At 48.2% G+C, this 13,206-nt stretch overlaps 1 protein-coding gene across 2 annotated transcripts in view; it reads left to right on the plus strand.

The window, feature by feature from the left end:
- Nucleotides 1-6,636, plus strand: part of MAP3K21 (mitogen-activated protein kinase kinase kinase 21) — a 45,287-nt gene extending 38,651 nt beyond the window's left edge. The window contains exons 7-11 of one of the 2 annotated variants that reach the window (XM_054576755.1): nt 308-458; nt 750-847; nt 3,757-4,545; nt 5,018-5,023; nt 6,182-6,636. In XM_054576755.1, coding sequence (XP_054432730.1) covers nt 308-458; nt 750-847; nt 3,757-4,545; nt 5,018-5,023; nt 6,182-6,594 — 1,457 coding nt within the window. In that variant the 3' untranslated portion in view covers nt 6,595-6,636. The remainder of the gene's footprint in view (nt 1-307; nt 459-749; nt 848-3,756; nt 4,546-5,017; nt 5,024-6,181) is intronic. The other variant, XM_054576754.1, reaches the window with a different exon arrangement.
- Nucleotides 6,637-13,206: the final 6,570 nt, after the last annotated feature.

Raw genomic sequence — 13,206 nt, forward strand, 5'->3', positions numbered from 1 at the left:
ATATGTATACGCTGGAATCAGAGAGGCCTGGGTCAGCAATTTTTATTTCCAGGAGAGTGGCTGAGTAGAGCAGCAAAAGCTTTAAACTGGGAGATAATTAGACAGGAGTTTATCCGAACCACACAATGAGTCAGCAACAATCACTCAGTTTCATCTTCCTCCTCCTTCCTTTGATTGGCTCTTCTGTTTTCTTTTTGGTTGCAATGTTAAATGTTTACATATTTTGAGTAATGTAGTTTTACAACTGATTTGATGCAATTGACTTTAAAATGTTTTAATTGATTAATGAGTGCTTTTCTCTATTTAGTGACTTCAGATGAAAGCAATAAAACTTGGGGACGGAACACGGTCTGTCGACAAGAAGAATTTGAAGACGTAAAAAGGAATTTCAGGAAAAAAGGTTGTACCTGGGGACCAAATTCAATTCAAATGAAGGAAAGAACTGACTGCAAAGAAAGGTGCGTGCGTGACACCTGGCAGTTCCAGGTGCACTGTGACAAATGGCAGGGCCTTTTTAACTATTGCATCAGACAGACAACTTTGAAGAAGAAATTAGAATAAAACAGAGATACATGAATGTGATTTTAATTTCTAGGATGAGTTTATCCTACTAAATTATTATTTAGTTAAGTAGTTTCAAAAAATCCCTGATATATTTTCTCTCTCATTTTAAGGTTTTATTTTGCTTTATTAGTACCTAATTTGTTATATGGTCCTATTATATGGAAATAAACGTCTTTCTCTTGTAGAATAAGACCTCTCTCAGATGGCAACAGTCCGTGGTCAACTCTCTTAATAAAAAATCAGAAAACCATGCCATTGACGTCACTCTTTGTGGACCAGCCAGGTATGTGCTTCAGAAAATAGAATTTGTTTGAGTCGGACTTAACTTCTGCGTGTTCTGGATTCTAGATGCTTTGCTCTGATAGCCTCAGATAGTTGTTCAAGTGACAAGGCCAAGGGTAGCAAATAGCATTCCTTATACCTTGAGCTCAAAGTTATCTCCTATCCTGAAAGTCTTCAAAGGGGAAGGCAATTTGGCTCCACATTGTTTATTGGGAACTTGGCATCATAATTAATTATGCAGAACCAAATTAATTTATTAAAAGACATAGTAAAAATGAAAATGTAGACACCCTGAAATTCTGCTAGGTTAAGTGAGGGTCTTCTGGGTAATGGCCACCTCTTGACGTGAAATTACGTTCAGCAGTTTAACTATGAAAAACTATTACTTGGAGGGTAATACAGTGGAATCTCTAATTTAAATGAGTCATAATTATTTTTAATATTTAGCATTCCTTTTCAATATTTGGATATCAAAAGTTTGAACAGGAGTAGAAGTTGTTGAAAAACTTTAAGAATTGTTATCATCAAAGAAAAAAATGGTCTTTATTCTTGGTTATTTAAATTAAAGAGGTTTAACAAAACGGTATGCACTTTTCACTTTGTTTTTGGTGCTGTGCTTCATTTCACAAGCACCTTACCACTCATGACGCATGCTCAGTTTTCTTCTGTATTTTCATGAGGATGTGTTTTCCGTGTAAATACCTCCTTAAATACAGTTGAGTTATACCTGAGACAGGTGCTGTGTCATCCCCAGGTAAATGGTCTCTGATTTATTATTGTGTCCTGACGCTTCCTTATAAAGGCAAGAGGTTTATTGTCGCATGTAGTTGGAGGACTAATAAAGATACTGATATATGATAGTATTAAAACGGTTACTTCTCTAGTATATCGCTCATTATTTGTGACTGACCAGGTAGAGGGGTTTATCAAAGAAATAATCCCACGTTTTCCTGCTGAGACTATGTTGACGCTGTGAATGGCTCCTCCCGAGGACGGAGGAATCAAAGAACATACTTGGCCGATTCAGTTCAGCCTCCACCAAGTTAACTCTGCAGTTCACTTGCAGGTTGATGAGCAGCAGGTTTACACTTGGCTGTCATGCCTGAAGGTCCCCTCCCACTGCCCATCTGTGCGGCCCGGTCCTTCTACACATTTGTGTCTCAGCTCAAGCCTTTCCTGGCTTCCTGGAAGCCTCTTCTGACGGCCTTCGCTGAAGTCGCGTCCCGCCCCATCCCTCTAACTTCATACCCATTGCTGTTTATTCGTGGCTCTTATCTGAAATTCTTGTCTTCACTGACACCTGTGATGCATGTGTTCTCTGTCACCCACAAACTAGAAAGTCAACACCTTGGAGACAAGGATTTTTTTCTCTTTTGTTCACCACTCGCCTCCCAATGCCTGGAACTTGGCAAGCACACAGTGTCTCCCTGGGGAATGCCTAAATCATCCTGGATGGACTGTTTGATCTTATATGGACGTTGATTATATTTACTTGGTTTGGGGGATACCAGTGCTTGTCGCCGGTTGTGAGGGCAGGGAAAGGTCATGATGGATCAGTGGAAGGTCATGGCCACTTGAGGGGGCAAGTGCGTGTTGTGCTGCTGAGTAAAGGTGCGTGGGAGCACACGTTAGGAAACGCTCCAAGTACTTGGAAATCTGTTGACTTCATTTGACCATAGCAACCTCCCCGCTTCTGTTTACACAGTAGATGGATAATCTGTGATTGGTTACATGTACTGTGCATTCAGTTCGCCAAAGTGCATTGTGTACCTCCTTAATGAAGGCTCTGCTCAGGGAAGACCCCTCAGGAGATAATGTCACCGTGGTCAGAAGCTTGCCACCCACGGGCATGCCCACATGACCGTGACCTGACAGCAAATAAAAGGAAGGAATTGGGTGCTGCTGGCAAGCCTCAGAGGAATCAGAGGTCCCACGGGGCACGTGTCAGGCTGGATGAGTGTTAGGTGGTACTTTCATGGAAAGTGTTGTGGGGGCAGGGAGCTGGGGTCGTCGGCCTCCCAGAGAGGAAAGGGGGCGGGCCGAGAAAGAAGGGGGCTCCCTGAAGAAGAGACACCCGTGGGAAGAACAGGAGCTTGTCGGGGGAAAAGCTGGCATGCGGCTTGTCTCGGTGACAGACCGCGGTTCAGGTGTCGTAGGAGGTCCTTGTGGAAATGTAACTGGAGGACTGTTGTGGATCGACGCACACACCAGAATAAGGAGCGAGCAGTTCCCGCCGCCTATTGTCACGCACTTCAGTGACAGGAATGATCTCTTCCTCTCTAGTTTGTAGAGTATGTTAGCCTTCGGGGCTCAGCCCCTGTGGAATGTCTTCCTCTCTTGCAGTGGCTCCCAAACTTGAGCAAAACCTTCCGACACACAGGCTGCTGGGCCCCCGCCCTGGAGTTTCTCATTCTGTGTCCGGGGTGGGCTGGGCATTGGCGTTTCTACAAGGTTTCGGGTGAGGCGGGTGGGACGGCCGGGGAACACGCTTTGAGGACCGCGCTCTGATGGGGGACACTTCTTCCCGTGCCGACGAGCCGTAGGTGACAGGGCCCCCCGTGTGTGGGTTGACGTGAGGAAAAAGGCACGTTTGTCTGGTAAATCACAGGGCCTGTGGGTACGGGTGCACGTTCTGGCCCTGGATACCTCTGTTCCTCCAGCAGTTTTATTTCCCATGCCAGCGAGGGACCCCTTCCTGAAGGCCAGGGAACACAGGGGCTCTGCTGGCCCCGGGGACCCAGGGTCCCTTCCCCACAGGCCGAGCTGGGTGAATCATCTGCTACACCAAGAAGTCTCCAGACGCGTTTTGATTTAGAATATTTATCAGATTTTAGCTTTAGCATACACAGAGTTTAGAGGAGTTGCACTGTAACACGCTACCCCCATGTGTGTGTCTGTACCTTTACTTAGGTGCTTGTGAAGAACCAAAACCCCCTGCGGATGGATCAGAGCACAGAAAACCGAAGCAGACCAGACTGCCCGGCCCAGCCTACGTGGAGCCGCCTCTGGGCAGAGAGGGCCAGAGAGAGAACCCTCTGGAAGCTGAGAGCTGGGAGGAGGCCGCCTTGGGCAGCCTTGCCGCCGGCACTCCCCCGGTGACCCCCAGCGGCAGTCTGAGCAGGTCCCCGAGAAGGAGAACGGAGTCCGCCCTGTACGGCTGCACCGTGCTGCTGGCCTCGGTGGCTCTGGGCCTGGATCTGAGAGAGCTGCCGCGCCCGCAGGCGGCGGAGGAGCCGGGGCCCAGGGAAGAACGGAGGAAACGCGAGGGGCTCCTGCCGCGGGCGCCCAGGCCCCGCGCAGCCGATCGCCCCCGGCCGCCGGCCGCCAGCGAGGGGCCCCGCAGCCCGGCCTCGCTGCCCTCGCCCGGCGCCCTGGGCCTGCCATCGAGGCCTTCCCCCTCCACAAGGTGCTTGCTGCGGGCGGAGGGCGCGGACTCGCTCGAGGGCAGCGCACGCGGCACTCGGGACCTCGATGCGCCCGCTGGGGCGCCCTGCCCCGCCTCTGGAAGAGGCTGTCCCGAGGCACCCTCCCCGCTGAGATGGGAGGCCGATCGCGGTGTGTGGAGACACCCCTGTCCGCTGGCCTCTGAGCAGACCCGTGGGCACGCGCCTCCCTGCGCTTCTTCCAAGGAAAGAGCAGCGCGTCACCGGCGGACCCTGTCTGACGGCAGTGCCTCTCTGGCCCCAGGTAGGGCACGCTGTTGGTGAAGGTGCAGACGCCACTGGACCCAGGGAACGTCACCCCTTTCCTGGGTGTCTGATGAGTGATTACATTGACAAATTCGTTTTCACCATTCACACAGACCTTCAGATTTTACCCTACTCTTTTGTGTAGCTATCATTTAGATTCTGGGAAAAGTATAATTAAACTTCCGTAACTTAAATACATAAAGCACAGTAAAACAGAAAGCAGGCATGAGAATAACTGTCTCCTCACCCCTGTGCCCCTCCTGGTGAGAAGACAGGTTACCCGACTCACCGCCCCGCAGTGAGTGGGAGAGCCAGAGCCAACCCTGGCCGCCTCCCCGGCCGGGGCCCCTGTGTCCTGGGGCGCGTGGCGCGCTGCTCAGATGGGGTGTAGCAGGTTTTCTGTCAAAAGCGAATGGCACAGTAGGTGTTGATAGGAGCTGTCTGTGAGGTTAATTATAACCACCTCGGAGATCTGCCCTGAGTATTATGTGAGACAAAGCGCACGGAACTTAAATTTGACTTTGTGACGTGTTATTCTAGGGTTGGGTATAAAGTATGTTAAGGCGGAAAGTGCTTTCATTCTCTCTTCTCCTTCATCTCATGAAGTACTACACCTAGATCTGGTTTTTTTTTTTTTTTTTTCCAGATTATTGTTCATTGCCTTTAAATAAATTGGTTTATTGGTCTTTTGTAACACAATAAAGTCTTAGTAACTTATCATTGTATGGGGAGAAATTCTAGCACAGTAACCCCATAGGCAACTGTTCTTTTTTTTTATTAAATTTATTGGGGTGACATTGGTTAATAAGATTATATAGGCTTCAAAAGTACATTACATATGGTTTCTGTGGTTCATGGGCAATAGGAAATCATTCTTTTTTCTTAATTTCATAAGCCAATAATTATTTGCTACAGTGGTAATAAGTCAGTTTTTCAAAACAGAAAGAGCAGGTAACATGTAAAAACCCGAATGCTTTCCTATTTTCGTGAGTTTTTTCAAATCATAATCTGAAAGTGAAATTTAATCATATTAACCATCATTTTTTTAAACCCTCACCCAAATAAATAAATAAATAAATCATCACCCAAGGATATGTTTATTGATGAGAGAGAGAAAGAGAGAGAGACATCAATGTGAAAGAGAAACATCGATCGGTCGCCTCGTATATGTGCACCAACTGGGGATTGAACCCGCAACCTAGGCATGTGCCCTGACTGGCGATCGAGCCCACAGCCTTTTGGGGTAGGGCACAACACCCCAGCTGGCCGAGCCACCTGGCCTGAGCTAACCAGCATTTTTCAGTCTTCACTTTATTCCAGTCCAGTCCATTTTGGAACCTACCCTGTGTATAAAACAGTTCAATTGATTGATGGCCTAAGCACCTTGATGGCATTGTGGCTCCGTTTACAGGTGTGGTTTCTATAGTTGGAAGCCCTCACTCCAGTCCTGTGGCACTTTTTCATAAGAAATCAAACAAGCCTTATGTCTTAACAGTTTCGAAAGGTTTGTGTTCAGGGTTTTTTATGGAAACCCCCTTTCAAGAGATTACATCATTGAACTGCCATCCTCGTTGCTTTTCTTGATACACATTGTTTGAGACGTCGCTGTCTTTCTGATCGCATGCTGTCTGCTCTTTCTCAACCAGCTGGCCCCACGGGAGTCCCTGCGCTGGCTCCTGAGAAGGCGTGGGGGCTGCCTCTCCCGCCCCCCTGTCCTCACAGCAACCCACCGAGGGAGGCTCCACCTGGAAGACAAAGAACTGTCACCGCCGTGTCTCTGCCCCGCGCCCCACCCCTGAGAGGCCCATCGGATGCCCCCCAGGCCCCTGCAGGGAGAACAGAGCCTCGGCCGGCACAGGCCCACCCTGGCCTGCGGGGCGCAGGGCTGACCCCTCACTGTTCCCTCGGTACCACGGACAGAAATATACTCCATGTGCCTTCCTTGCTGGACGCTGACATGGAGGGCCAGAGCCGGGACTACACGGTGCCTTTGTGCCGGATAAAGGGTGGAAGGAGCCGGCCGTCCATCTACCAACTGGAGAAGGAATTCTTGTCTTAAGTGCCTTATTGTTGTTCAAGCATTTCTTTCTTTTTTTTTTTTAAGGTGAACAAATTAAAACACTGTGTCTACCTTTGAATTGTTTTATGCTGCTGTGTTTTCCAAAGCTGTGGCCATGTTCCTACAATGGTAATGTGTGGCTCACTTCTCAAACAATGGACGTGGTCGCTGTAAGCTATCTGCGTAGATTGTTTTTTCCACTGGAGTCTTGCCTGGTAACTTACGATACATGCCCTGGTGTAAAACAGGAAGCGTGCAGCAACCCAGAGCTCTGCTGGGAACAGTCACCCAAAGCAGGACTGTAACACTGCTGTTGTCGTTGGAGCCTTGACTGTTCTTGCACAGAAGTAGTGAGGTCCTAGCATCTGGTCCCGCCCTCCCTGCCTGCCTTTGTCTTATTTCCCTTTTGACTTTCCTTTCCTTCTCCTTTTTCTTTCTTTATCTCTACCTCTACCTCTATGTCTATCTCTACCACTATCTCGCTCTCTACCTCTACCTCTATATCTCTCTCTCTCTCTCTCTCTCTCTCTCTCTCTCTCGTGCAACAAAAAGCCAAGAAGAATAATGTGATATTAGTAAGTAAAGGTGTCTATTTTTTAAAAAGTGATAACTAGAATAGATACAATGTCCTATTTAAAGTACCTAGACTCAACAGTAAGCTTTTAATGCACAAATATGTCCAATTCTCACCTAAATTATGCACTATTTCTCTTTTTGAGGAAAATCTACTGAATGTAACTTGTAAAAGTTTTACTGAATGTAACTTATAAAAATTTTATCCAATCGAACCCCAAAATAGATTTTTACAAGATCAGTCATTGACCTTTGGCTGAGACTGTGCGCGTGCATCTGAGAGACGTGCATCCACGGGTTCTTCCAATAGAAAGGGTGCTTCATTTATCCAGTCTTCAGATGTGCAAAGCCTTTCCATTTTGTAGCAGAATTTTTAGAAATTGACACACATGTCGATGATGTATTGTAAACATTCATGTCATTTATTTTTCTCTATTTAAATGCATAATTACCTTAATCATCCCCAAAACAATTAGAAACACTGCCAAATCAAGGAACAGCAGCGCTGGTGGAATTTAAATGTTATATGGTTATTTCACACTTAATTGTGAGTGCAATGTTAGACTTCTGTTGAGATAAGCTGGTATGGCGGGAAGGGCAAATGCATTTCAGATTATTTTCAGATATGGGTTTATAAAATGGATCTTCGGATAGCAGATCAGGGTTTTAAATGATTTAATATTGTAAGTGAGTCACTTTGAAATCATGCAAAGAGACCATTGAGTTATAAAACAACATACGTGGTTACCCAGGAGCTTGCAAATTGGCCTGGGGTTCTTCTGCGATCTCTCTTTTACTCCCCTTCTGTTACTAGAATGTGGTTTTTCAGAAGACAGACAATAAATTTTTCCATACAATGAAACACTAAGTTATAAATCTTAGTTGATATTTTATTTAGAATTTTACCCTAGTTAAGGTTTACTGAATAACTGAAATGTCAACAATTTAAATTAAATCAGGTGTGATAAAATGCCTACCTATAGAAAACGTGAAAAATTCTCTTTGGCCATTTTGGAATACCTTAGTCACCATGCAGGTGTGCCCCCAGCAGACGACGAAACGGGCACAGAAGGATTAAAGTAACCCTTTGCCCTAAAGAACACAATCTTGTGTTTAAGATTCTTGCAGCAAAATCTCAGGTACTTACTGCATTTGGTTGGATTATTGTCCATTCTATGATTTGCTCTCCTTTTGGGTGGATGTCGAATTAGGCTGCTGAGATTTGGTTTCCTCAGAATGTTATCACATTTGAAACTGTGGTTGGCTGCTTTGTACTCTGTCTTTGGGGGCGTGTAACTTCCAGCCGAAAGCAAAGGAAATACATGCCTGAAATAATACATGGGAGAAGGACAGAAACTATGTTCTCGGTTTTGTTTCTACCAAAATGCTGCGGGGGGTCGGGGGGCGGGGGCGTGGAGGGTGTCCCTCTGTTCCCCTTCCTGTTTAGCATAATTTTAGCCAATTGTGTTATAATGAATTTAGAAATAAAGCCATTTAAAAAGATCATTACAGTACAAGGATTTGCTCTCACATGTACTACAGGTAGCTGTTTTTCTGCCAAGATCTATTGTACATTTGCGATTTCCGATGTGCCCTCTTAGCAGGATCTGGTTATTTATTTTCGTGTAGACTGCCTAGCTCCCTGAAAGATGAGCTAAACTTATTACTCGTGTCAACATGAAGGTGCTCCACTGCCTGATGCTGGATTATGAAGCCTGTGAGTGAAAAAGATGTTTACATATGTTGTCTATTTTTTTAATAAATTCCTTTTTATAGCTGGTCTACTTGCTCAGTGGCTTTGGTTTACTCCTGATAACTGACTATATTTTGTAATGGTTTGTTTTGTATTCAATGGGGGAGAAAGCCTGTTAATAAAGGTCATTGATGCCTAATTAGCCAAGTATTAACCTGCCAAATTCATTACACTGAAGATCACTGTGTCATGGGGTTCAATACTTTTCTTAAAGTGTAATGAAATATTTTATTTAAAATGTTGTTTGGTTTACATGTGCACTGGAAAGTTGCACTTACTTCCTTGTGACAATTTGCAACTTCAGCCTCTCAAAAGGCTCACTTTTGCAGCAAGAAGTTAGTATAGTAATGAAATGTCAGTTTACGCTACAAGAATGTGATTAATGAGTCATGTTAATTGTTAACATGTTTAAATCAGATGAATTTCAGGAACCACAAAACATCTGGTCATTCTTACTCAGCGGTGAAAACGGGTGAACTAGAAAATCAGATCCCAGCATTTCCTGCAGATCCCAGCATGTCCTGTAGAGGTCAGCATTGCCCCACCATATGAGAAGAGGGCGCTTTTTTCACCATTGTATGTCAATTAGGCTCTCGAATAAGACACCTTCTGTTACTCTCTTTAATGAAGTATGTTAGGTAGGCAGTAGTAGCCCTATGTCATTGATCTGAAGTAGACACAGAGAGGTTTGGTAAATTTCCAAAGAACCAGCCCTCCCGTGATTGTTATCATCTACCTATTCACCCTTGTGGTAACCACACACGTGGCACAGAAGGTGAAGATGTCGGAAACCTGAGCTTGGTCAATGAAACCCAAAGCTAAGGTAGGTTTTCATTCATCAGAAAGTTCAAAGTCTACAACGGTGTAAGTGCTTGCCTCGAAGCTAATGGGGGAGCAGCGCGGCATGCTGCTTCGGTGAGTATAAAATGGAATGGAAGGTACGAGAACATTCGTCACTCCTATTTGTAAGTGGTGAAATTAAGAACTGCAGTATAAATATAAAATAATTGGGCTTACGCTGTCTGTACTCTTCACTTCTGAAAAGGCCAATATGTTAAAACGCCGTGAAAGATGAAGCCTTTATGAATGAAGATACTGTGCAGTGGATCAAAACTGCTATTTTTCACAGCTGAGCTGAGCTGGCAAGGGCGAGATGGGGCAGGCCACCTCCAATACCATAGGCTGTCACTGTTCCCACCGGGATTTGGTATATTCTTTCCGAATATTTGCTTGTTGTATGCCTTTAAGACAATGTCTAGAGGCTTTAAGTGTTTTTAAAAGATAGTTTTCACCCTTCAGGGGTGGGTCCTCGGACCTCCTCATGCGGCTCGCCCATAAGTGGAACCTGCTGGCGACCTTTTACGGAGCTGATCACTAACTTCTTTGGCAGCATCCTGGCCTCTGCGCCCATGTGGCACCACACACCTGAATTCAGGTTGCTAATCCCTTGGCTCTAAAGGAATGCATTGTAAGGCGAATCCCTGGGTTTTCTTTGTCCCGCCCCATCCTAATGAATCTCTTTGGACTTGGTCTGCTTTCTGGCCCCCGCCTCTCAGATGTCGAAGGCATTTGAACCTGGCCATGGCCCAGATAAAATCCTCGACTGGCCACCTTCCCCAACCTGGCTCCTCCCTCGGTCCCCCTCTCAGCAAACAGCAGCCAGCCCCTGCCCAGTCACCCCAAAGGAGCAATATCGGGAGTGCTTTGAAGTCACCCATGGTTGTTCTATACCAGTATTTGCAGAATAATTGGATGAATTACTCCCAGTTTGCAGATGAAGAGAAGGAAGCTTGGGGGCACCAAGTAAATTGCAGAGTCTGAATCCAGCCGGCATCTAGCCTGTGCTTTTTCGAATTCTGCATTGGTTTGGGGTGTTCAGCTTAGTGGTTAGATAGTCACGCGCTTGACATTGCCAGGACCCCTGCCCCTGGCACCGTACAGCCTTCACAATACTATTGACTGCCTCGGAGTTCCCACCGTGTGGCATTTAAGGCTGTGCCGTCCGCCTGGGCTGGTGCAGACTGCAGGGGCGTGTTCACCCCAGGAAAGGTGGCGTCTGCGGGCGCCGCAGGAGAGGGACGCAGCACCGGGACCCTGGGCCGTCCCCCCAGCGCCCTCCCTGGGGCCACACAGCCCAGCCTGTTCTCGCCAGGCTCTCCTCCACTCCCACCGCTCGCGTAGCACAGACCCCAGGGCCGGTGGCGGCGGAAGGGGCCCTGTGCACCCATCCTCAAGAAGGCCGGGGTCCCCGGGGGGACAGGCTGCCTACTGGTCTCCGTGCCAGGTGCTCTGCGGGCTCCTCCCCTCGGCCTGCTGCTCCAGGGCGGGCCCCGTTCTGGGCTGAGACCCCACACTCCTCAGGGGGCACCTTTGTAGCTAACGTATCCGTCCAGACACTCAGCCGCTGCACTCGGCCAGCCCTCCGGTCCGTCTCGACGTGGCGTCTGTGAGTCCTCGGCTGTGAGACTGCTGTTCGGCCACAGTTCCATTGGCTATTCCGACCAACCGCTGCTCACTGTGCACAGTGAGCGGCGGCTCCGCTTGGGGTGGGAGGGGCCGCTGCTGTCTTCTGTCCCTGAGCTTGTTTTTGCAGCGTTTGTGTGGTGTGAGTGTGGAATGTGTGTTTTTGGAATGTGTGTGTTTATAGGGTGAATGTGTGACTGGTATGAGTGTGCGGTGTGTGTTTTCTGTGTTGTATGTGTTTGCATGTTGCTTATTCAGCATGTGGACTTGTGTGCTTTGTGCTTTTGTGGTGTTACATGCTATGTGTATGCGTAATGTGTCTGTGTGGTGAATTTGTGTACTATGTATTTATTTGTATAGCGTGTGTGTGTGGTATGTATTGTTTGTGCTGTGCATGTTGGTGTTTTACGTGTGTGATTGTGTGGTACTGGGGTGGCCTGGGTGTTTTTGTGTGGCGGGTGTGTTTGTTGTGGTTTGTGTGTGGTGTGTGCAGCCTCCTCTCAGGTGTTATTTTCAAAATGCACATGAGATGGCAGCAAAGGGCGCTTCCCTCCCTCGGGGCTCAGCCCAGACGCCAGTACTAAGCTCACCGTGAGATAGTGCATGTTTCAGGTCCTTCACAGCCTCCTTCACGTGCCTTATTTCACCCATGGCCAGATGAGCCAGGGACAATTCTTGTCTCCATTTTACAATTATTAAAACTGAAGACTCACTCACACAGTTCGGAGTCCAGGTCTGAGGTCTGAATGGGCCAAGAGAGGCCAGTGGAGTGCGCACACAGTGTCCTGAACAAGTAAAATAGTCTGGCAGTCCTTGCAGATCTGGGTTGATTCTTGCTCATTGTCTTTGATGAAAATCTGCACATAACCTAATGCCCCAGGTTTCCACGCACCGAAGCTGGTTTTGCAGTGGGACCTGGGCAGGCAGCCGGGACAGGGGACAGGGGAGGAGGCGTCCTGGTCCTTCTCTGCAGTGACCAGTGCCGAGTCCCTGTAACAGTCACTTCCCCGCTCTTGCACGCTGCCTGCCCTCCGGCGCTTTAAAGCCGTTCCTCAGTCCAGAGCACCGGTCCGCTTCCGCCCCTGCCTTCCCCCGAGCTCTCTACCCTGACGAGAGATTTCTACCTGCTCTGAATGGAGCGTAGGCCGCCAGCCCCCACTGGGGGAGCCTGAGCCCCAGAAGGTGCAAAGCCGGCTCCCAGCCCTGCCGCCTGCCGGCTGTGTGACCTCAGGCAAAGAAAACGGAAGCTCATTCTCACCTGTCGGACAGGGGTTACTGCCCCTCTCAGGGCAGCTGTGAGGGATCCCGTGAGGGGTGCATGTGAGCGCCTGCCAGCGTGCAATCGACGCTCAGTCTCCCTCCCTCTTCCTTCCTTAGACCATTCTTTACCTCTGAAGGGCCAGGTAAATCAAGAATTTAGCAAATAGCCTCCTTCTAGCAGAATGGGCTCTCCTGTCGGCGTCCAAATAGTAACTTTGCCGCCCGTGCTGGCTTTGGCTGCAGGTTCGTGTCAACCGCAGCCTCGCTCAGGTCCTCACACCCCTGCGCCTCTGCGAACCACGGTCCCTGCCTCACCAGCGCCACCTGCCCCGCGTCTTCGCACGGGCCCCTCTGCCTCCTGTCCTCTGTCATCCAGTCCAATCTCCACACCGTGGCCAGCTTGATCTTTCTAAATTAGGGGTCTAATCCTGTCGCTTTCCCCAGCCCAGAGAATAAAGTGCCGTCAGCACCTTGTAGAGACGCTTTGTCGGGCCCCAGTTTCCCCTCCCGACGCATTTCTGTGCACACGACCCGGTGCGGGTCTGCGAGCCCCGGCTGTCAGC

This window comes from Pteronotus mesoamericanus, unplaced genomic scaffold (genome assembly GCF_021234165.1).
Source record: "Pteronotus mesoamericanus isolate MK-2021 breed Mesoamerican mustached bat unplaced genomic scaffold, CSHL_Meso_final contig_347, whole genome shotgun sequence".
NCBI classification, from domain to species: Eukaryota; Metazoa; Chordata; class Mammalia; order Chiroptera; family Mormoopidae; genus Pteronotus; species Pteronotus mesoamericanus.